Source organism: Neodiprion fabricii, chromosome 1, assembly GCF_021155785.1.
Source record: "Neodiprion fabricii isolate iyNeoFabr1 chromosome 1, iyNeoFabr1.1, whole genome shotgun sequence".
NCBI lineage: Eukaryota > Metazoa > Arthropoda > Insecta > Hymenoptera > Diprionidae > Neodiprion > Neodiprion fabricii.
Genome location: NC_060239.1, coordinates 509,652 through 535,198, shown reverse-complemented (window position 1 = coordinate 535,198; position 25,547 = coordinate 509,652). Strand labels below are relative to the sequence as shown.

The 25,547-nt window shown below is 45.1% G+C and overlaps 1 protein-coding gene across 1 annotated transcript in view; it reads right to left on the bottom strand.

Moving 5' to 3' along the window:
• Positions 1-25,547, bottom strand: part of LOC124174414 — a 136,789-nt gene that overhangs the window by 40,231 nt on the left and 71,011 nt on the right. Inside the window, exon 3 of the mRNA XM_046553548.1 lies at positions 19,402-19,525. Coding sequence (XP_046409504.1) covers positions 19,402-19,525 — 124 coding nt within the window. The remainder of the gene's footprint in view (positions 1-19,401; positions 19,526-25,547) is intronic.

Below are 25,547 nucleotides of genomic sequence, written 5' to 3'. Positions count from 1 at the left end.
GGGTTGGGTTGGATTAGGCGCACGGCCGGTGTGTAACCTCGAAAGGCGATATGTCTGGCTCAATTACATTCGAAGGGAGCAACGAGGAGAAGGAGAAACAAAAACGGCAACAAGAAAAAGGAGTATATTATACAAGGCAAGGGTATACGGACAGTGTGCGTGGTACGTACAACGAAGCCGATGCGGCGATAGAGAAATATGAGGTACTCTAAATGCACGTGGCACGCTATCAACGCGATCAACCCGACTGACGCCGCGCGTTCAGTGATTTATTTCCACACCGAAGGTTTTACAGGGTTGGAAGAATATGTATTCCGTCGACAGGCAAACTTGTTTATTCCCCGTTCCTCGGGAGGGAGTTCGCTCCCTCTTTTTCCCTCCTCGCCTTTCGCTCTTTCTCTCCACCGGCGAAAGATTGGCATCGAGCCGTTGTGTCGCAGCATAAATAGATAAAGAAACCATACATTATTCGCGAGGCATGCGAGGGTCGAGGCCAAGCAGCCATGCCATCGTCGTCGACGTACTCGCCGAACTGTCACGGGACGTTGCTGTATTAGGTACGTATGCCTGATTCCTTGGCTTCGTTGCACTCCTTCATTTTTATACGCTACATCACTCGAACGAATTTGAGCGCAGTGATGAAGAAAGGACCCCGCAGAATCCTTATTGAAATTGACTCCCGGTCGAACTGACTCGATTTTTATTATTTCACGTGTACGCACCTTCGCGATAAAAAGTTCTCGTGGGCACAAGTTCCAGAAAACAGTCGTTTCCGAGATACAGGTTTCGGAAAGGGGATGTATGGATTTTATCGTATCCCTGAATTACGCGATTTTTACGAATTTAATAGCTTCAAGGGAGACTTGAAATCAAATTTATCACTCAAAAACCGCACAGACGATTCGCACAGACTCCGCAGACGCGTGCAAAACAGGACTAGTCAATTATTGCATTGATCGGAGGGTCTCGTTTTCCGCGCGAAATCTCCCGTCGCAGCTCCTTCTGGTAAACCAGCGAGTTCACGGATGATCTCAATGCATCGATGAAATCAATCACATCTTCCCGCCTATCTTTAAGAATCGACCGTGTAGTCTTTCGAGTCATTCGTTTGATTCCAAGTCCCCTTGAATCATTATAATTCATGAGTATCACGAAATCCATAGCTTTATCAAAAAATATCGACACCTTTCTCCCGTAGCATGTATCTCGGAGACTACTGAGATTTTTGGCATCTGTACCCATGAGAACTTTTCAACGGGAGGATGTGTACATGCAACATACTGAAAATCCAGCCAATTCCCATAAGGATTCTGCGGGGTCCTTTATCGCTGTCACGGATTTTTTCTCTGCATCTTTTTTCTTGTACGCTAATGACACGCTGACACCTATTACATCCTTGTGTACGTCACGAGATCACTTTCTGTTTCGTGATCAAACAGTGATTAAATTTGTCTGCGCGGCGAGGGTAATGCCACTGGGATTGATACGTAAATCGTGAACATTCGTCAAGGAGCTGGAAGATAAAGAGACCTTGCTTTTATGCCCGAGTTAACCGCTGGAAATGCAATTATCCGCGACAAAGGGCTCGCAGCAGCAATGGGGTCAGCATGAGAGAGATAAAGAGAAAGAGAGAGTGTGTGTCATAGCCTCCGAGGGCAGACTTCGATTACGCGATCAGATAGTGTCGGACGACGCACCGACATTATCTGAACAACGCCTAGCTATTCGGGCCCTATTTAACCGCATTAGCCTTAACCGTGCATCATACGCTATTACGCGTATAATCAACCCACCGTGCAGGCATTTGAGAGAGGATGAATGCTACACGTCATTAAAAAATCTCCTTAATTTGGAGTACCGCTTATCGGAGGTGTAGTGAATGTTAGACGGATTGTAAAAATAACGCATACTCTGTCAGTGTATTACAAGTATTCCGACATTTTTGATCTTTGTTTACGCCGCCTCGTTTTTTTCTTCTTCTTCTTTGTAATTCATTGAAAAAACAGTATTTTGCCAAGACATATTATTATTAAACATTGATTGAACCCTGACTGAATCATTATTATCCCATTTCTCAAAATTAAAAATTAACGAATGCCGATTTCCCTGATAAATGAATTGGAAAGTTTGATCGAACGCTCACAGCTTGTATATTCAATTACCGTAATTCGCTTGAATTCAAATTAGGTTAAGCCGAAGGTAACGCGAGCCGGGCATACGTATTATACTTTCTCGTCGGTATATAAGGTGTACAAGGTGAGCTGGTGAAACGCAATGGAGAGGATTTGAAAGAGCTGCAATTTCCAACGAGCCCAATTCGGTGACATCCATGATACGTCTATACAAAATGATAATTTACGACACTGCGGTTACGCGTCGACGGTATTGTCGGTGCAGGATTTCTATACCCACCTGCAGATGTTCGAGCCTGCACGTCGCCACTCACGACGAGGGGATCATGTAGAGAATATATGCACATACACATACACGTATGTACATATCCATCGTTGGAGGAGAGTTTAAGAACGAAGAAACGGGTGTTAAACCCGCGTAGAGACAAAACGCTCCATTCAGTCGCGTGTATCTCGGAACGATTCAAACAGCCCTATTATTACATGACGCGGAACCTGTCACAGCAGCAGCGCCGCGAGAACAACTCTAAACGGAAGAGAGAAGCGGAGAAAAGAGATGAGATGAGATGAGATGAGATGAGAAGAGAAGAGAAGAGGAAGGGAAACGGAATGGAGCGAAGAGAAGAGAAACCCAGTGAGCAAACGAGCCCCAGCATGTCTAGCAGCTTATACAAGTTCCGAACTGAATACGATATCGGAGACGCGAGCTGCTGCTGCTGCGCCAAGTTGCATCTACGTCATCCATCCCGGGATTCCGTCAGTAGACATACGTACACCTAGCGGGTACCAGCGTATAATGACGAGAGTGGAAACGTCAGGGTGATCCGTGGTTTTAGTCCAACGGCACGTCAGGCTGCCATGCCCGCCCGCCCTGCCGACTGACTGACATCTGGTTCGCGAGCGTGGGAGTTACCTTCTATTCCATCCGCTAGACGCGGACCCAAGACACACTGCACGCACTGCCTACACGACGTGGAATAATACTAATGTGCATCTGTCATTCTTCTCTCCCGGGCGTACGTAGCAACAAACCGACGAATTCGAGTACTACGCGTACGTGTACCTATATCGAACTTTACGCCGTGACAAACAACGCAGCGTCAAAGTGTAAAGACAATTCCGATAGACCCGCGGTCTAGATGGAAATTGTCAACGGATTGAGACAAGGACCAAATCATCAATTCTCTCTTGCCTGTGTAAGTTATCTGTATACCGTTGTCTAAAAGAGTGACGAGCATGTGGTGCTGGCTATTTCTTCGTGAAACAATGTGAAAATTTGATCAACACGGTTGGTCTCTGTAAATATCGTCACTTTACGTTCTATCCGAGAAGGTGCCGGAGAGAAAGAAACTGTTTCCATTTCAGTGAGTTGGTGAGAAGAGAAATGGGAAATATTTGGAAAGATTGAAAGCTGTTTATATACGATCCGGCGGGGAAAGAGGCTCAGCTGAACGTTTGTTTATTTAAACGGAAATCGCGACTCCAAAGTACCCATGACTGTGGTGGGTACGAGTGTTCGAATTCTGGAGGGTCGCCAAATTCGACGTCGATTTTGTTTCTGGTTGTCTCTACGGTTGTTCCGGATGTCCCCGTGGCAGAGGGAATCGCTTTGACTCGAAAACGTGAGTGGAATTTATACGGGGCAATGCGAAAGGGAAGCGAATTGAAGGTAAGGGAAGGATAAAGGGAAGGGAAGGAAAGGAAAGCTCCACCCTCTCCGATTCTTTGCTCTTTACGGAACGAACCGAGGAGGGTACAAAGAGGTGAAGCTATAAGGGAGAAAAGGACGAGAATCAAAAGAGGTCAGAGTGTGGGGGGAGGGGGTGGGGGAGAAGTGAAAATGGGATAAGAGAGAGCTCGCCGAATATCAAGACGAGACGAGGAGGGAACAAGGAAAAAGAAGGACAAGCTTTTGGGAGGAAAAAAGGCGCCACAGTCTCAGCTTACTCCGGCGTGAAAAGGAGAGAAACAATGCGATAGACTTTATCGCGGGCTGAATTAGGAGCTGCGAGAAAGAGAAAGAAAAATAAAGAGGGACAGAGGTAGGAAATTGTGAAAGCAACAAGGAGACGAGACGAGATCGAGTCAAGTCAGCAGACAGGCGGGGTTCGCAAGTTTGCCAACGGCTCGAGAAATTACGGTAGACGTGTCAGCAGCCGTTCTACACGTAATGCGCCTACAGAAAGTGGTGCACAGCTCAAGGGGGGGAAAAGGGGGTGAAGTGAGCGAGAGCGGAGAAGCCGTGTGGCTAATAACCTGCCTTTTGAAACAAACCGGGCTAAACTTCTCTCAATCTGCAGGGATGCCTGCCCCTCTCTAACGTCCTTGCACCCCATTTGATCTCCCTCGTTCCTTCCTCGTTTTCCGCCGGATTTAGACGTTCATCCGTATCCTGCCCGTCGTCGGCCGACGACACTTGAACTCGCATACGGTACACCCGTACCTGCCAGTGATGTGACGAATGTAAATTTTCAAGTATCCGCGAATGCGGATATACATTTTTAAATCTGGCGCCATTCCTCCATGGCTAAAAGTTGACAATTGATTGACTGACGCGTACACCATGAAAATCGCACGCACGCTTCAACGCCGTTTACATTTTATTCCGGAAATTGTCGCGCCGATTCAAAACCAAGCCGATTGTTTGTTTGATTGTTCAAAGACAAATTGATAACAGAAACAAATTAATTTTTAGGTTAGAGTGTGATTCAAAACGTGAAGACAAATTTTTATGATAAAAGTTCATTATCAAACTATTGTCTTTTCTTTCATTTGATATTATTTTCACAATTTTTATAAGCAAAATATTGAGTATCTATGACAGCCGCATTTGAAAAATATTCGCACAATATTTGAGATATTCGTTACATCACCAGTACCTAACTTTTCTCCTCAATCTTATGCAGTTAGTCAAAGCTCTGCACCAAGCCGAACATTCATTCAAAGTCGATTCACAATTAACAAACTTTTGCGAATCGTTGGTTCAGAGAGAGGATAGAATGGAATAGAACGAGAGAGGAAGCAAAGAAGTGTGTCATAATTTTACGTTACCAAACATTTCGTAGTGAATCCTCACGATAATACCAATGGAAATAGGATAGTCTCTTACCTGCAACAGAAAAGTTAAAACCATGCGTTAACAACTTAGTCGGCAATAATATCTCGCCCATAATGTGGTTATAATTTTTTTTCTTAGTACAAATTTTTACCTAATAATAGCACATAATCGCGTTCCGCTGCGGCATAAGTGAGTCGCCATCGCCTCGCTGCAACAATTAATGGCGTAACTATGTTACAAAGGGGAGTCTGGAACGGAAACGGAAATCACGTTCCAATATCTGCGACTGTTATCTCGCGCGATAATGATACCCAAGTATACCTATGTATGTTTCATTGTTATCGCAATATTTCTTAATTGTTGTCGGGTTTCTACAGGCGCGGTCGTCTCGCGGCCTTATTTATTCGTAACGTGTTCTGTTCAACCCGATTCCATTTATTTCACTTGCTTTTTCCTTATCTTCATTTTGCACAGTACCGCATATCCGTGTAGGAAAAAAATATTCGCGTAAAATTTCTCACGGAGTAATTTCACAATCAAGAAGGGACGAAGAAAAAAACATTTTGTACAAGGATAAGGGGGAATGAGCGTTATTACGATTAACAACGCCGTGAAGTATAAAAAAAAATCTCCATGACTAACTAAATCAGCAGGGCACAAAGACGGGGGGTACTTGTTAACGGCAAGAGAGTTGCGAAGGGGAAATCGCGGAAGCCAGAACAGCACCACTCCGTGTAATTTCTTCCGGATATTTATACATATATAATAAAAACGAGAAATCTCGCTTGTGCGATTCAACTGCCATTAGTAAGTTCCACGTATACATACATACAATACGTATAATAGCAGAGACGAGCGTAAACTGACGACGACGATGAAAATGGATAAGTGGATAATAATTATGTTGACTCCAGATGTAGAAACGTTGAGGGAACGGAAAACTCCTTAGCCGGCGGAATTAAGGCATTAAGGCAGTGTTAATATCAAGTTTCCGTGGAGGCGGGGAAAGGGGGAGGGGGGGGGGGGGGGTGAAGTAGCGAAAGAAGTGTCGAAGCCGAGAGTCTTGCTTGCGCCTGGGACCCGAACCCGGGTGAGCGTGAGGCTGAAGGCTGAAAGCTGAGGGGAAAAAAGAGAAAACGAGGACGAGCGAGAAGAAATAGGAAGGACGAGGAAAGAGGAAAGGCTCACCCTCTGTAAAATAATTACGTCAGAGTTAAGAATCGCTCCCTTTACCGGTTAAAAAAGAACTCCGAGTCGGTCGACCTGGAGTATTTTTTACCGCTAGTCTTAGACTCGGTCCTAGTTAGCGGCAGGTCTTTATATTAAGGAAAGTCTCTGCTATAACTCTCCTCTCGACAATAAATTCACCCGACCACATTAACTCCAGTTTTACTGACCCGATTATGTAAGGAAGGAAAAAAAAAGAGGAAATGATCGACAGAAGACCCGAAATTAACGTGTTCGAAACAACGCTCCCGCTGCCTGTTTCAACAGTATCGGGAAGGAAGACTGACAATGAGAGTGCCAAATCTATCGGAAATCGATCTTTGGACGAAACGGGAATGCGTAAATGACGGACAGAACGGAAGGAGCAGATGAACACTTCGATTATACATTAAAATTAGAGAGCAGTTGGTGACTTTTTGTTTCGAGAAACGAGGCAAGGAGGGGGGGGGGGGACTCATCATCGGGTAGATATAAAGCTGTAACTCTACAGAAAACGAATAATAAAACATAAATATGACGAAAAATTATACAACGACAAAACATTTGCATCGTTAAGTTATTTTTTTCTGTCCTCCACATTGAAAAAGTACCGTTCATTCACGTAGCAACAATGATAAGCTACACGTCAAATCATATGCAGACTTTAACAACAAAAGAAAGAGAAAACCTACACTCCTTGGACTAAAACAACGTACAAGAATTATATACCGTGCTTCAAAGAGGAGATACGTAAAAGCATGTAAAGGAGAGACGATATGTGCGTATGGTGGGTGATGTGACGTAACAACGTCGACGAAACTTTGTAGATCCCCAGAAATTGCACACAATCGCCGACAAGGGGGTGGATGCCTGCCTGCCTACCCATTCACGCGTGGCAATCTTAGCAATCTTGGCGTCCCTCTCGTATAATTAATCTTCGCATAATTCCGTATAGTAGTTAATTAACTACGTTAAGCGTAGGGACCCTCCGCCGCCGAGCCGCTTGACTTATTACCTTAGCACAGGAATCACTCCCTCGGTGTGTATTATATAAGGCCCGAAATAAACCAGCGAGCGGAAACAAATATCCAAATGGTTGTACGAGGAATAATAATGGGAATGGTAGTTGGGATTGAAGAATTTGAAAATTCAAAAAGGGGCTTTTTTACTTTTTTTTTCCAACAAGTTTACCTAGATCACCGAACTAAGTAAGTACGCAACGTTTTCCGCCGCACAGGTAATCAGTTATAGGCTCGAAAAGAGCGAGTCAACCTGCAACCCCGTGAGCACAATACACACAGGAAAGGAAGGTAGACAGCGTGCACGAGTAAGGATAATTAATTATCGTGGCACCGCTAAATTTGTAAAGCTGTAATTTAATCATTAGCACGCCACGGTGGTAAGGGGGGGCTAGCGTTGAACGACCGCTCGCTCGATCTCCGCTCGAACAGTTCGGAATATCCACCGCGATATATTGGCCTCTGCACGGTGCGAGAACCAATACCGCGTAAACCCCGCCAGAATCCATCTCCGTCCCCAACACTCGATCAATCCCTTGGAGTTAATCGGTTGGATGCAGATTTTATTCCTGCCTGTCGAGGAGGATGTTCACCAATAACGGTCGTTTTAATATTGAATTATCACTCCAAAACGGCGAGTCTTTAACACCCCTGAATTACAATACGCTTGACTCTTATGGTTTTCCGCATTTCCTTATTCTTCTTCTTCTTCTTTATCTCTGGGTGTATAGAACTCAACGTCTCTCTTTCTGTAAGTCCGTATGTTCGCTTATAATTCCAAAACTATTGAACCGATATTGAGGTTTTTTTTTTTTTTTTTGTACACAGCCATGCTACCGCTGACAACGAGTGTGAGACCTGTATTGTACGTATATGCCTCAAGATTAGTTGACTCGGTGTATGTACAGTACACACCGCAAAAAAAGTATACCCAGAACATATCACAAACTCTATAACAAGCGAGTTAGTATACCTTGCAATCTAGGATGATCAAGATCCGTTTTTCCTCATCGTCAACTGATCCGAGTTGCTCGTATCACGCGTGCCACTTTTAGCTAATCACTGCGGGTGGTGTACCGAAGGGTTTGATGAAGAATTCGACTTACTTTTGAACGGATACGTAAGACATTCGCGACGTGCGTTCGGCACCGGTTCAAGTTTAATACTGAACTTTGCGCGGCGAGGTAGGGAATACATAAACACCGTGCGTACCTATAACAGTCTTCTTCAAAAGTCAATTTGCTATTATTATAATTTTCCAGCACAGATAACTGTCTATCGTACGTCAGCGCGGGTACCTACAAGTCTTTCGAAAACCGCCTACGTTGAAAACCGGACGTACCGTTACCACACGTATCCTCTATAGTCTGTACATTTATATTGGTATAGATAAAAACAAAAATAGAAGTAAATAAATGTCTTCTCTCGTATAATTTTACTCAAACATAGCGATTTCGAAAGCATTGACCTTGCTCTTGAATTAAGGTGACGGTTTTATTATATTATTATAGTTGGTGTGCTCGTATCGTAAAAATGATGATAATTAATTATAATTGATTATAACAGCTACGCGGAAAGTTTGTGGAAGGTGATGAACACGGTCAATGCCAATCGGACATCACCGAGAATAAGACACGTGCCCCGTGGCATCGGACTCGACTCGATTTCATTTGATATCGGATTCACCGAGGGTGAGAATTGGTCGCGCGTGCCGCGGGAAATGTCAAAGATTGCAAAGGTTTCACCGAAGAGTTTCGACGAAGCCGATATTTTCACCTATACGTTACGTGCGTTATACGAGGGCGGTTTGTTCGGCTCTCTTTTTCGTTTCTCATGTACCTACCTACCTGTAAGATATTGCAGTGCCGTGCGAAATGATATAAGAGAAAAAAAAACGTGCCTACAAGTCACGTTCCACGTTTCCCCGGGGGTAATACAGTGTTGGGTGATTGAATGATCTTGGAGAATACTTTCTTTCAACTTTGGCAGTACATATCGACACGCGAAATTCTACGCGTCAAAGGAAGAGAATGAAGTCGGTAACGTTAACGTGACGAAACCTAGAGAGGAAAAATCACTGTTTTACATTTTTATCGTGAATTTGAAGTAGTCAAGTTGTCCAAACACGTGTGCGTGTGTTTCCTCGTACTTATAACTTACTGCAGCTCAGACATTCCTGAAACTGATAAATAACGATTTTTTCCGCAACGTGAATCGTTATAATATCGTTACCAGCTTCAGCTTCGTGTAAAAGGCGCGTTGCGACACCGAATTTGCAAAAGCACATCTTACGACTGCTCCTTGAGTAAATAATTCGGGACGAAAAGAAGCTGTGCTTTGGCCACGCGTTCACCTCAAACGAGGGCATTTCGAAACGGCGTTATGCCCACGTATACATAATATTATCACGTATTTTTAAAACGTACGAAACGGAAGCGGGACTAATTATTTTCATTACTTACATCCGCTCCGTGACTGATTGCCGTTGGCAGGCAGGTGTCCGACATAATCTTACGCATGTGCCTCGTACCTACGGGAGCCGGCGTCCCTTGGGCGTGACTTCTCTAGGCGGACCTTGTTTGGAAGGGAGGCCCACCGGTTCCCAAACATCATCATATACGGCACCTGTGCCCTCGAGTCATACAAAAATGCCGGGAGCGCGCATGTGATTTATTCAATTTAAGAAAAGAAATTGGACTGCGGGAGGATAGCAGAGGGAAATCATATATGGAATACATGTAACGTCGAAGCTCTTCTTGCCCTCCCAATTTTTATCTCACACTTAGCGTTACGTGTTTATCCTTCCTATTCGCTGCTTGAAAATAAATAGCAGGTCGGTTTATCTTGAAAGGAAGAGTTTGCCTTATACATATAACGAATTGTATAGCCTGCGATAGCGTGATACAGCTCTATATCCACGGGCTGCCAGTCTTCTCTTTTCGAGATAATCTCAGAGCGGGTATTATAATACATATACCGTGTACAAACATCGGATTAATCATTAACTGTCATTTATAAAGAGAGGTCTGGGTAGCGGAAACAGAAGGAGGGAGAAAGCGAGATCAGGGAACAGGCGAAGCGACGAGCATCGCTGATTTCGAGACAAAGCGAGAAGTTTGGGAGGGCCAAAACGTTATTAAGTGCGGCTGCGGCGGCTAGTGTTACGACGGGAATACCTGCATATATAGGTATACATACAATAAACGTATGTATAATCAACGCGAGCGAGAGAAACGAAGGTTAAGATTCGTCGGAATGAAGGATCCAGTATCGATCTAGGGACCAGCTCTCGCGCTCTGATAATTTTTACTATTCCTCTCGCCTCTGTCCGTCTTTTTGTCTCTCTCTCTCTCCTATCAGTATGCGTACACATCCGTATATTTAAGATTAAAATTACAATCCTTGCTCACGATGCTTGTTGTTATTATATTAAGCCCGTCGTCGGTTGTAAAATTACTTCTACCAGCTTATCATCTACCGTGTATCTATTCGTCGAAGGGACCTTGTCCTGCGAGCGATAAAATTTTTTTTTTTTTCAAATTCCGTCCAACCGAATCATTTCTCTGTAATGTGTATTCATCATTTCTCCCACGGACACATCGTACGTCTCCCGACAGCTCTCGATCTCGATTACGTACTTTGCAACGTCGCGAGTCATCTACCTGGATATCAATTAGCCACGACCACAGCAACGCTGGTTGAATCTTTTGTAACGGGTACCGACGCTTGGCAAATTGACCGGGGGTTAGGAAATAGGGCGGTAGCAACTTGACGCTAAAGCAGCGTATAGCGCCCGTCGAAATGGTACGAAAGAGGAGAATTGGCAAGCGTGCAAATCTCCCCCCGACGCATCTTCCATATATCGTAATAAATTTCCCTTTAGCTGGTTGTGGGCTTTTTAACCTTTCGCAAGGCCACGAAGATGATGATTTATTTGTCCAAAGACTCTCAGCATCCGACCGCCTAAACCCATGAAAGGACTTACATACACACCCCGACCGACCCGAAGAGACAATAAAAACATCCTTCGAGCTCCGGCAATAAATCAACGGAAATTCTCTCGCCACCATCCGCAGGTGAAAAACGAAAGGTCTTCAGATCCGCCAAGCATCGCGATATCCTTTTCAGGCCTTCCATTACGCCCTTAATTCGTCTCCGTCAAAACCTATCCTCACTCAAAGACGGGGTTCAACCGATAGTCCCGTGTATCACTCCTGCACGATCGTTAAATTCAAACGCGTTCACAGTCCTCGATCCACGTCGCACGTTTACAACTGTTGCGATATAAAATTTTATATTTTCAAGGGGTAACACCACTGTAAAAACAAAAGAAAAGAGCTTTTTTTTCAGGATGGATCCAATGTCGCCATTTTTTAATATTTGTCGACGATAATTTTTTGCGGTTAAGCTTAAATATATGCCTACTAACTTCCCTAAATATTATTATCGTATTAATCCGTCTCTTTCTTTCGTATCTTGTCAGTCAACCGATGAAGGGGAGGGCGGGGGGATAATTGCGGGTTCGTCTTTGATAAATAAAACAACGAGCGTACGGCGATCGCCGAATTCAGGTCGGTTCTCTCGTTAATTATTCCTGACGACGATCTGACACGGTAATGAATTTGATTGACGGCTTGGCGTATTTTTACTACGTCCTAACACACGATACGCGCACTCCGACGATTCGCGACTCGTATCACGTAACGGCGTCACAATCCAAGGTCAAGACTGACAATGAACACGTAGCCTCGTTTCTCCCCCCGCCGTCCACCTCTTCTTCGTATCCGATTACAATTACCAGCTACAATAAGATTACAGATTTTTTTACACATCTTTTGCCTGGTTATTCGTCGAACGAGGCGGGATAGCAATCACCGATTATCGCAGGCTAGACTTGGAGTAATATATATGGTAACCCGCGTATCGGATGTAATCGAAGAGCTGGATACAAAAAACTCAATTCGAGTCGACTCTCTTGTCTATCTCGTTGCTAATTGAAAATATTCAACTTCAAGCTGGTATTTTGCTCATTTTACTCGTACGCACTTGGTTTCTTCCACCTACTTTCCTACTTCCAAGAGCGAGTAACTTGTCGCACATGTTGAAATGAAACTGTGTCAATTCAGTTACAATATTTGCGACAGTCTCGAGGCCCGGAGAACGCTGTGGATATCAATAAAACCTCCTCGTAATTATTTTCGATAACGTACATGTTACTCTAGCTAGCCAACTACACACAAAGATCTGACATTATAACAAAAAATGTACAATAGATGTAGACGGTAACTGTAGCTACCACTAGAAGCCGCGTTGTTTAAACGTTAATTCGGAGTAAAAACTGCACTCGTAAAACAAAGGTATGAAATATTGTTGAATTTGGGGAGAAAAAGAAGAAAAAAAAAAAAAAATGAAAAGAAAAAAAGAAAAAACCGTAGAAATGAAACAATACGCGTTAAATGAAACATCAGCAGGCAGAAGTTAATGCTACAGTCGCATGCTACGTTTGCCGAATGAATAGAATAGAATATATAAAAGAGATGGAAAGGTCGGAGAAACGGCGAGCTGTGTCGAGGGTGGGGGTGGGGGAGGCGGAGCGACGTAAATATCGTGTAACGTAATTTAAAAATGTAATTGCTCTTGTCATCCTCCACGTTGAAGTGCACGGCGGAGCGAAGGCGGTGCAGGTATTGGTGTATACGTGTAATGTGCTTAAGCGTGTATAACGCGAGGTTGACGAGGTTGGCGAGGGAGGAGAGGAGAGGAGAGGAGGGGCCAACAATGGGTGGTCGTCGCGAGGCAGACTCCCGCTTCTGTAATAAGTTTTCACGTAAAACGAAACGGGAATTATCCGAGCGTGAATGTGCCGGGGAATTGTATTTCACGGGTATGTGCAGGAAAGGCAAAATATTCTCTGCTCCGTCCCGCCTCGCCCCCGCCCCGCGCTTTTCGCCCGGTTCGTCCGTCTCTCTGCTCTTGTTGCTTTGTACCTACTGCACAGCACGGCAGTACCTACGATGACTGCGTACGTCAAGCAAAATGTAAAATACGAAGCTGCAGCCACCCTACCCACCCTCCAAAATTCTTGTCTTGATTCGCGACGAAACAGAAGAGCTAAACGGTTTTATTACGGCACTGGTGGTGGTGGTAGTATCGACGATCTCTTCGACTTTTGAATCGGTATCGTGGGGATCGATTTTTTTTCGGCATTTTCGAAGCTACAAATCCTATCTTAGAACCGTAAGTACAGGAATTAATGGATAGTGACTTACTAACGAGGTCAGTATTTTGTGCTTCAACATGCTTGCTAAAATGACTTGAGAGCTTATATAGGTAGGCGTGTACATACTTTGGAAAACAAGTGAATAGAAAACTTGAAATATTTCATTATAATTTTACATTCATCGTTTACCAACGTATTCGATTCGACTTTCGACCTTTAATAACGATATTACGTTTCGAGCAAAGCATTTACGCGTCGGATATTCACCCGTAATTATCCTCCACCCCGGACGCAGCGGCGGCATTACGACGAGGGTGAGTAGGAGCAATTTTAACGAGCTTTAATGTAAAACCGAGTATCCTCCGAAAATCAGAATCATATTCAAGAGTGTTTTTCCGCGGTTTGAGAGGGCTGGGTGGAAAACGAGATAGGGTGAAAGGAGGGTTTTCGAAGAACCGCGGTGCCGCAATTGATTAGCCCCCGTGATACGAGGAGCGTTGCTGCGTTAGGTTTAAAACTTTGAACAATGGGGCATGTCATAATGGCCTTTTGTGTTTCATCGAAACGCTTTAGCGGGCGGAAAAACGCGGCTCGGCATTTTTCCATTAATTATTCCTTGGCGATCGAGGTGCAGGCGGGGAGGGAGGGCGAATCGTCGCTGAAAACGAAATCGCGTCGGTCCGCCGCAAGTACAACGCAGCTGATAGATATACCTCGTGCGGTGAGAATCGCTGATGGTGTGGGACGGGATGGACTCACGGCATGCCACGTTGGCACGGTCAATCGCGTACGGATCTCGTTATTTATTCAACACCCTCTCCCTTCCTCTCCCATCCCACCTCGTCACACTACATTATCGGTGAATGCGAGCGCTTAATTACCCACCGTGTACCGGTTACAAACTGAACCAGTATACAAAAGCTGCGATACACGCGCGATAAGAAGAGGAGCGACAATCGCGCGCCGATGTAACAAAGCTGCACGGCTTTTGGCGCAGCGTTTTTTGCGAATCGCCGACTCGTCGATAGGTGCCCAGATCATGCACGTGACAGGCCTGCATAGATCCGCAGCCCTTGGCTATTGGGCAACAACGCTGTGCGGTACCCCATCGACCATCGTAGACGTGCGTTGCACCACCGAGTGCACGGCTGTCGCTTCGAGATAATGCCAAGCACCCGATCCCGCAGTGCGATTCCCGTATCCAAAAAAAAAACCAGCAACGATACTCTCTGATTCGAGATGTTTAAAAAAAAAAATTTATTGATTTTTTTTCTCATTCAACTTCGTCCCCGTGATGTTGAACACCCGTCGCATCACGTGTTCCAGCATAAATCGTACCAGCTTCTATTTTTGTTAAGGTATTCTACAGGTAATTACGGTAAACTGCAGGTTACTTCGTACCTGCTAACTTGAGGGGACCGAACGGTGAGTACATGCGTCTAGCTGCGCTCGTTTTTTCGCCACCTTGTTCTCAGCAATTTCGTTATTTCGCTGTGTCCGAACCCGCCCCGTCAAAGTTATTCACGACTGAATATTTAATAATCTTCCTCTGTCTGTTTCCCATACATAAATTGATATGAATTCAATGTTGAAGAAAACGAGATTTCTGAATCCTCTTCGATCCTACACAGTGTATACGCCGATACGAACGACGGCATGAAAATTTGTCGAACAAAATGGGTAATTCGGTAAAGATTTATATTATATCAGCTCGAAACGCGCAGGTCTGAATCGACATTGTTCCTCGGTCCAACTACCGGGAATTATACCTGTATACATGTACAGATCCGCATTGTTCGGAACGTCGGATTGGATCGTAGCAGCGGGATGGGATAAAGAGAGGAGGGCGGGAGGGAGGGAGGGAAGAAACCGCCCGGGGCTCCTTCGGGGTGGAAGGAGGTTCGGGTAGGGGTTACGCGGGAGGCAAAGAGGTGGAGAGGGGTCGTAGGAAGAGAGAAGTTGGCCGTCGATCGAGGTGAGAGAAGACGTATGAAACGGACGTGAACTTGGAGCGCCCCGGCGCTTCGACGTCGTCTCGCCGGATAGGAGAAAAGGGGCCAAGGAGGCGAAGCTGTGCAACGGCGAAGGCGATTCTCGTCTCCGAGCTCAAACCACGCGGGTCGATATGTGCCGAGAGCAAGTGAGCCAGACATCCGGCGAACTGCTGCAAGTAGGATACCGACCATCCGCAAAACATTTACCCAGAGTGCCGTACCTACTCTCGAGAAGAATGGTTGGAGCTGGACGCTTGGAAAAGGTATTCGTTTCCCGGTATAAATATACTCGCAAGCCGGCGAATTGAATCGGAGATTCGATAAATATCTTTGAGCATCGGATTGTTATAGATATTGTATATTTCATTATTTCAACTTTAGGCCAAGTTGACTCGCCCGGTTAGTAGAAGGTACCTACCGGTACACCCGGGAGAGTTCAACCGCGTGTAATTCCGCGACGATTTCAACGAGACGGAACCCCCGCTTGGTTTTTATTACAGGGTGGCTACTAAGTCTTCGTCACGAAATTCCCCGACTTTTCCAAATTTTCCAGACAATAATCTTATAATTTTTCCTGACCAGTTTGGATAAATTGGTTATAGCAAATGGAAAAAAATACACATATTTTCTATGTCATATTCTCTTTTTTTTATGACAGCACAAACTGTCACTTGGGTCATCCAGCCGATGCGAACAATCGTTTGTAAGGTAATATTTAGGAATATTCAAAGTTTGAAGCGAACTTTTTGGCGATGGTAAGAGAAAACTTGTATTACATCTAATTTATCGAGAGTTTAAAAAAATGGTGCGACCCATTTGTATATGAAATAAAGAAACATATGGTAAATGATTCCCTGACGTTCCAAAAAAAAATAACCCTGACATTTCCCTGACTATTCCGGAATTTCAGAATTTCGTGAGATTACCAGGTTTTCCAGAATCCTCTTACCAGTGGCCACGCTGTTAGCCTTTACAGCGGTATGGCGCCGCAGGATGCAGGAGACGCACGCCTTGTACTCTACCACCGTAAAACGAGGATAACTACGAAAAGAAACCGCTGCACAAATGCAAATGGCGAAAAACCTTTTCCGCAACTCGAATAACGCTGCGAGTGGAGCCGGGAGGAAAGGGACGAGAAATGAAATCTCTCCTCGACGAGCGAGAATAAAAATTGCTGACGTTTTTAATAAAGCCCGGCGCTTATCCGGGCGTTTATCTAATTAATCTTGCATTTTTATTTATTCATAGTTGGGTTTCACCCGACGTTTGTTCTTCCACACCGTTCTATAGAAAAAAAAAATGTTTCAATTTAGCTTGTGGATACCTGTCGCGTCACTTTCAAAGCACGTTTCTTATCCTTTTATACGTAAGGAGAAAAAATGCTTTTCACATTTTCAACTGTAATCGTAAAGCAGCTGCACGGGTATAAGAAAATAAGTACAAGTATACTACAGACTACGGAAGAGCCTGCTGCCGCAGAGCGATCAGGTCGTCCGTCTGTGAATTACCTCCCACGTGTGCATTGTACCTACACCGCAGACAACATCTAATTGACCGTGTCGAGAGTTAACGATTCCCTTCCTGACTGTTTAAACCAGCGCGAGATTGTCGAAGAAAAGTGCGAGCATATAATAATATCCGTCGAGATATAGGAGAGAACCTTGAAGAGGGTGGCACAAAAGACGTTATATTAATACGCGTGTGTAGGATGGCCGTCTCCTCCGGTACACAAAAGAACGAAGTGATGAATTGGCAAAGTTTAGTCTCCCAGGTCGCCGCGGCAATGCGGGAATTCGGAAAGAGGGAGAAAAATAACGCGGCGAGTCGCATTTTCCCCGCGATGGAAGGCGGAATAAGTACCTACTCGGAGGATCCTCGGAAGCGTCGCAAAGAGAAGATTTCTCAACGGTTAACAACGAGGCGGCGGACCTCGAAAACAAGAGCAAGACGACGAAGACGACGAAGGACGACGACGCCGACGACGCCGACGTCGTAAGCCGAGCGCGTCCTTTTTCGCCTCACTCGCGAGTCTCCTTCAAAGTTTTCCTCCGCGAATATCACGGTCCGCTGGCTTTCAATTCCCTCGTCCTGCTGCCCCGCTGGTCCTCGGATTCGCGAAACCCTTTGCCTCAAACACAAAGACCGCAACGCCCCGCTCTACGCAATATTTCTTTCATTATTATCATCATTATACGCCATCTTCCCCCGTCTTATATTTTTTCTTATATTATTATCGCTGTTATTATTCTCATCCTTATTAATATGCATTAAGTTTCATAATTTTTCTTCACTTTCATTCTCCAAAGTAGGAAAACGTAGCGAGATCTACTCTACAAGATCAAACCCCCAAAGGTAGGTATTATAATCTACGTTTTATACGTTCGAGCAATTAAAAACATATAGCGAGAGAAAAAGCGTCGGTTCCCGGTGTGTTTAATTGCCCTTCCGATGGGTAGATAAAACATATAGTATACTGGATACGGAGCGAGAGAGAGAGAAAAAAAACGACTAAAAACTAAAAATGAATGTAAATGAAAAGAAATGTAGAAGAAAAAAATCAAACGAACTTGACGGGCCCGAAATGCAGGCGCGGACCTAATTAGGCGTTGGGCCCTGGTAATTCTAGCAGGTGATCGCGAGGTAATTGTTGACTGGAAGATAATTGAGGGAAACGCGGGCCGCAATATAACCGGCATAAGAAGGGGCCTCGAGGGAGGCTGAGAAGTGCCTCGAAGAGCCTCGAAGAGCCCCGAAGATACCAACGTCCGAGACTCGCGTCAGCGCCGCCGTACAAGTATAAGGTACCTACAATAATTGTTGGGACATGCGCGACGTTCAGCACCTCGCGAGGATCGAGCCCCGGGCGTCCGTTTAATAAACCAACCTGACGTTTGCCGGACGCTAACAATGCTGCTCCATATATTTCTATCGGTTTGTAACAAAGCCTTAAATGAGAGCTAATCCCGCTGTGCCGCCATGCCGTGGGGATGAGAAAGGGGGAAACCGCGCTTCCGCCTTATACACCAATCAGCGACCGAGATTCGCTTCCGTCGGGATTCACAGGGTGGCTCGAGATTTCCGAACCACGTCGAGCATGTTGTGAATATTTTCATTCCTCTTATTTGTTAACAGTTATTCTTCCATACCAAATTGTACTGTCGGTTATTATTATTATTATTCAAAGTACACACTCCGTTTATATTGATCTGTTTTCTACACGATTTTTGAAACTTACGTTGTTTCCATTTCATTATATTTCGTTTTGCCTCAAGGTTATAACCGAGGCATAGATAAAAATCATCAATTTCATCGTCACGATTTTCATCCTCGTCGGAAACCGGATTCGTCGCATCGTCCAAATTGTGCCAATAAAATATACAACAAACACTCGCGGCGGCATACGTACGATGACGATACCAGCCAACAACACTACGTACAACGCGACGCGGCGTCGTCATGTAATATCGAAGCCCGGCAAACTGTTTAGCGGAAGCGAAACGTGATCGGGGAGGATGATTCACGAGCCGCGCGAAACAACTCGCGACACGTCGGCCAACCGGGCACGAGCATGACTTTCACCCAGATCTCCACAGTCAAACGTAAAATCGTGATTTACGCGAGTGTGGGTAACAACGCTCGATCGACGGCGATGAATTAGCCGGTATCCAGGCAACGAAACCTCGGTTATCGCTGGTAAATTTCCAAGAAATTTTCACAAGGACCGACACGAAGAACATGGCACGGAGATAAAGAATAACTTCCGCCGGCTTACCTTGGGGTCGAAGTTGAAAACCAGCTCCGGCCTTAGCGGACACTCCAAGCCGCACTTGCAGGTTCCCGCGGTTGTCAGGTACTCTTTCAGCTGGTCCAGCGAACCCAGCGCCGTACTGCTTGGACTGGAATAAAAAGAAAATGCAAATTCCGGGGTGAGTTAATGAATCACGAACACCGTGTCGGTGATTATATCGATTGGAAAAAAGCCTCTACTCTTTACGTGCGTGCGGCAAGTACATGCGGTGCCCACACATCTCTCGGGTGCGTGCGTGCGAGGTTCGCTAATCTCACGTACGCAGCCAGATTATATGATCGCCGCCAACATTCGTCGATCCAAATCTAAGGGGACTTGTGTCTTTTATCCCGCCCGCAGGTCGTATCCGTTTCGTATCGAGGGGGTTCAAAGTTACGGCTCCCAATTTATCGCCGATCGTTCGCCCCCTCGTAGTATAGTAGACAATGTCGACCCTCCTACAAAATCCCTGTCCCTTTTCCCAAATACGACGACGAATTTTCAACCCACCGCGAAAACTCGCGACGACGCAAAATGCCTCAATGTACATGCAAAATATCGCTTCGACCTCCTCCTCCTCCTCTTCCTCTTCCTTCTCCTCCTACATCGCGCGGGTGGTAGACGATAAATCGAGCCAACTTTTTTTCCTTCCCCTCGGGTTCATCCGCGCGCACCTTAAATACGATCACAGGCCGACGGTGAAGGGGAGGAATATCCTCTTCGGAAACGCTGACAAGTTTCCAAAGTGACTCAAGCAAACCAAATAAACAACCTAAATAAACTTCGATAAAACGAGTGACTTAAATCCTATCTTGGATCTTGAATTCCGATTGAATGATTATTTTGTAAATGATTCCGAGACTTGTATAAAATTTATTCAATCGATTCGAGACATTCCTTCCGACATTGCACGGCTCGAACGGGGAAACGCGAACGTGGGACAAGGCAAACATCTCCGGAGACAAGGACCACCGTGGAGGAACTGAGAAGAGGATATTCGTTCAAACCGGTATGAATTGACGAGGATGACGAAGAAGGAAGATAATTATCAGACGACTAATTATACCCAGTTTCAGAGCAGGCGAGCGAGTCGAGGGCAAACGTCGAGGATGGCGGGGGGAATGGAAAGAGGCGCAGCGGAGTCGGTCCTGCGGATCCGAGAACAGCTGTGATTCGGTAAATAACGCAGGTCGGGTCTGCTGAGGTTGCCGAGCGCGGCGAGGAGTCACGACGACGCGAAGACTGCCGCGGAGACCGCCACTTTCGGTGAAATGGATGTCGGAGTCGGAGGCTGAGCGGGATGAATTATGATATTTAGGGAAGGAAGGAAGGAAGGAAGGAAGGATGGGAAGGAGGTCCCTAAGCTGCAGTCGTCGGCTCTCGGGGAGCCGGAGGTGGCGGTTATAAGAATGAGAGAGACCCTTCCGCAAAATTACGTAATCATCCGCGTTTTAACCGGGCCAACTCCTCGCCTCAAAAGTCATCCTTCATCCGGAGCTCTTCTCTGCCTGCTATTCTCTTCGCTCGAGCCATGCCAGGACCACGAGCAGAATGAATGGATGGATGGATGGATGGATGGATGGGTGGATGGGTGGGTGTCTCCGGTTACGCGGAGGGATTCGGGGCTGCGCAGACGTCATTTAAATTTCAAAGAACTCGCACACCCTTAACGTTGATTCATTTTTGGGCTTTTACAGTCTCCGCGATACCGTTGCGCGGCCCCATCACGGTGTCCAGTAAGAAATCCGTAACAAATCCAAGCACATATCCAAGAAACTTAAGAAAAATAAAAATACACGAATGCAGAGGGCAGAAGGTACTTTGCATAATCGGCGCGACGTACGAGATAGGTATACGTTAACTCTACTACAACCTGTTAGTAGGGAAAAACAAAAAAAAAACGCGATTCAAGAAGGAAATCCACTTTTTTAGAAACACTTACTCATTGTCAGTGAACGCAAATAAATATATCATTCGCAGCAAACCTTGAAAATAGAATATTTTCCGGACACAAGAATAATTCAAGTACCTTTTCAATACCACTGAACACTACGTGTATGGATACCGGCTGCCAACTTATATAAATATAATACGTTAAACGTTATTCATATTTGCGTCGAAATTTACACCATTTCTCGTTACTCATTTTATACCCTTTTCGCGTGAAATTAATTTCTCCGTTCTGAAAACTCGGGAGTGTCATTTCGTAAGAATTTCAAGGAAGTCGTACCGGCGGATTATACAGTAAATAAGATACGCATGTGGGCGAAACGATGACTTCGTTCTACGGTGACGGTGGATTCTCATCGTAATCCCCGTCCAGCCTCGCCGCAGCAGCCACGCAGCATCGGAAAGGTCCGAGGAAAAAAAGCCGTGCCAGCGAACGGACTGTATACTTATCCCCGATCTATGAATCGGTATAATGACACCTTTTGCATAGCCACGTCGCTGCTGCACTTTCCACCGAGTCTGACATTAGAAGTAGTACGCTCTTTGAAGCTGCCGTGCAGACCGTATTGAAATTTAATTCAGCACTTTCAGCTCTGGGTATACCTACTGGAAAATTGCAAATTTCTACGTCTGATTAAAGACAGTGATTATGACAAATCAATAAAACAAAAATTTTTCAACGCTTTCAACTACAAAAATCATTCCCTGATTGCAGTTCTGCACAGTCTTTAATGTTTTTATAGATAAATTCTCGCTGCCTTTTTACACGTATACATGCGTTACAAATGTAGGGTGACCGTTTGTTATTCGACCCTGCGAACGGCCGTGGCGGCAGAATTACGCAATGAATTTTACCCGGCGCAGCGGTGTCTGCTGTGAAATAGAGTCACGCGCCGATAAGCCAATATGCAAATTGAAATTGGTTGATAATTCACGTTCAGCGGCGAGTAGCGGGACGATATTGTATCAATATAATCACCCGCGGCAACATCGCTGCAACTTTTATGAAAAATTATAAATTGCGCAGTCCGATAATAATTGCCTACAAGTCTGTAGCAGCTATAAAGATCAACACTGACGAGGAGTATTCATAACCGACCATCGATTTATGCTGTGCAAGTTAAATGTTATCGCGACATGCCAATTTTGCGAGCGAGTGATCGATGCTTGATGGTTTTTTTTTCATTTCTTATTTTTTCCCCCCACGGATCGCGAGCGCGCAGCTTTACAAGTACTTTCGTTGCGGGTCTGCAGACTGATTCACCACACGAGAGGCGACTAAACGACGACTCGAGAATAATCACGATCTTCCCGCGATGCTCGCGTGCTCCCGCATCCAGCTTCATCCTCGGCGACGACGACGCCGTCAACCGTGGGAATACCTCATCGCCGATCTCGCAAAGCCGTACCTACCTCCGTTATTCCTTACATCCGTACGTCGATGGAATCGTTCGTAGGCACAAGAATTTCATCGTCGGTACACCTCCGGGAGAAAATAATAACCGTAGACTGATTCGTCTGCGTATGTGCGCGCTTCATAAATTACAACTCGTAAATGGAACATAAAAAAAATAGGGTCAGAATAAGAATTCCTGGGCGTATGTTGAGAGGAGTAGAGATCCTGTTTGTATCTGATGCCAATAAGTCCGCGGTGCTGTATATGTCACAAGTCCCCGTTAAAAATAGACTTAAGATTTCTGAAAATAGGTACTCAAGGAATAGAGTGAGATCGCCGGTTTTTGTTTTATTGAGAGAAAATTTTTAGGATGTGTTCACCGAATATCCGGTCACATTATCTCTAACATGTAACAAAGGTATAACCCGTTTATATGCGTTAAATAAATAAATAAATCAATCTGCTTGTACAGACGAATAGTTGGTGATTTAAACATATCATACTACAGATTGCAGAGATCTACTACAGCAATGCAGATACGTGTCCCGTTTCAATATTGCGTGCAGGGTTATTCAAAGTTTTCGCTAAAATCTGATCATTCCCTTTGAATATGATTCGTGTGAAACTACAAGCACGCATACGCCGCATATACGAATATGCAGGTAGAGATGTGTCATGTCGAGATCCCATTGATTTATCGTGATAGGTACACGTACCGGCTCGCGAGTGTCTTTTTATATTCGCGTCGGTTCATTAATCCATGTTAACTTCTTACTCGCACCGGCGTAATGCATCTACGCGATCGAACTGCGCATACCTCCGGATGTCCTGCATGGTACATACATTATACGCGCGGTTCTATGGCGGAAATAATTTCGCGGCGGCACAGCCGGATAGTCGCGTATTATAAACCGACGTTTGACGGGGGGGTTAATACGCCTGTTAACCACTCGAGCGCGTGCAAGAACAGAGCGGTTACACGGGCATGGATAATTGATAGCCAGGAAAATCGATTCGTTAGCCGATAGCCGATGATGTATGAACTGGGGAAACGCGATCGGAAATATATATACATATATAATATAATATATTGTATACGCTCGATGGACGAACGAAGGTAGGTAAACACGTGTTTACGCAGTTACTCGTTTCATACACCTTCGTCGACATGCTGCAGGTACCGCAAGTGACCGTAATTGTTCGAGTGTTTGAGAATCGCGGATCATCGTACACGAGGCAATTATTATACCAGTGATAGCGAATTAGTTTTCGCGTTGGTACGTATAAGTAAAAGTCCTACCACGCGTAATCGATAGAGAATCGCCGACCCTGAAGTGTGATTTGTACGAGGTGATCCGGCGAAAGCCGAGGTGGAAGGAGACGCTGATCGAGGTGAGACCGTCGAAAGGTCACGGCTGAGCCGAAAAGATCCGACGACAGGAGGAATCCGGGTCAGTCCCGATATACGTGCCTACGCATCGACGAAAGTTAATTGAGATCAAAGTGCGAAGCAATTTATCCTGCTAACGCTGCTGGACAAAGAGACACCTCCGCGTTGCCTCTTACGCGTGGAACGAGCCGATCGTGATGTAAGGAAATAATTAGGTCTGTCAGAACCAAAGACCGAGATTTTCCAAGGATGACGTCACAGAGATCACGTAAGTAGGTTACTTGAGGTTACGATTATTTATTTCCGTATATTCCGTTTGCTAAAAATGCCAGTTTCTTCGGTCAAAATTTGCAAATATAATAATATTAAAAGCCTATATGACGTCACCTTGGACATGTATTCTGATTGGTCCGACTGAAGCGTGTACGCATCGTTTCACCTTGTCTCCTACATCATGGAGACGACGTTCAACTTGGGTTAATTAACGCGTGAAGATGATCGGGACTAGGATGAATTTCCCGCGCATGGAATGGATGGCACAGCTATAACCGATTGTCAGGGTTTTCATTTTTAAGCAAACGTCGTCGTACCTACCACGACAGGTGATACGTGTACACCTATCCACTGATATTACATGACACAGAATCGACAGCAGCTTTCACCCATGCAATTGCGAGAGAAAACTGTTGCTATGCGTAAAAACTACGTGCACAGAGGATTGCCTGGAAGAGAAAACAGGATCGTTTAATGGCCGTGGTTTCATCTTTTTCGTTCTTTTGCTTTCCTATAGTACGAAGCGAAAGGGATCGCTGATGTGCACCTTGGTGTGAAAATAAATTGTTCAGCGATTGGAAGAAAGGAACGAACGAGGCTGTTGAAAACTTGTGAGTATAAACGATTGACTTGAAAATCTGCGTTTCCTTGAGGGTCCGTCCTTCGCCCACGTGACCGTACGGAGTAAGTAATGCTGTATAATTATACGAGTACAAGAGAGAAACAAGCGTCCGCATATTATAGGCGGGTGTGCGTGTGCTTGTTGGCTTCGTGTCGGAATGAGTTATGTCACAGAGATTCAAATCAGTCCGGATACACGGCGGTGAGTAATGAGAAAAATGTTAAGCAATCAAGAACGGAACGATTCAAACTGGATAGATATAACGTCCGCCTAATAAGGGATCAGCTGCTTCTGAGAAATTAATTTTTGGGTGGGCGCGAACGAGGAAGGAGATTGAGTTATTCTCCTCGCTTTCGTGCATAATCATCGTGCGTATATATTGTAACCATATGCAGCGTAGTACAACGCGACGCAGCTCCAATTATCGGACTGTAAATACGACGATTTATCAAAGCAACAAAATATGTAAATACGTGCTCGTACATCGATACGCAAATGCT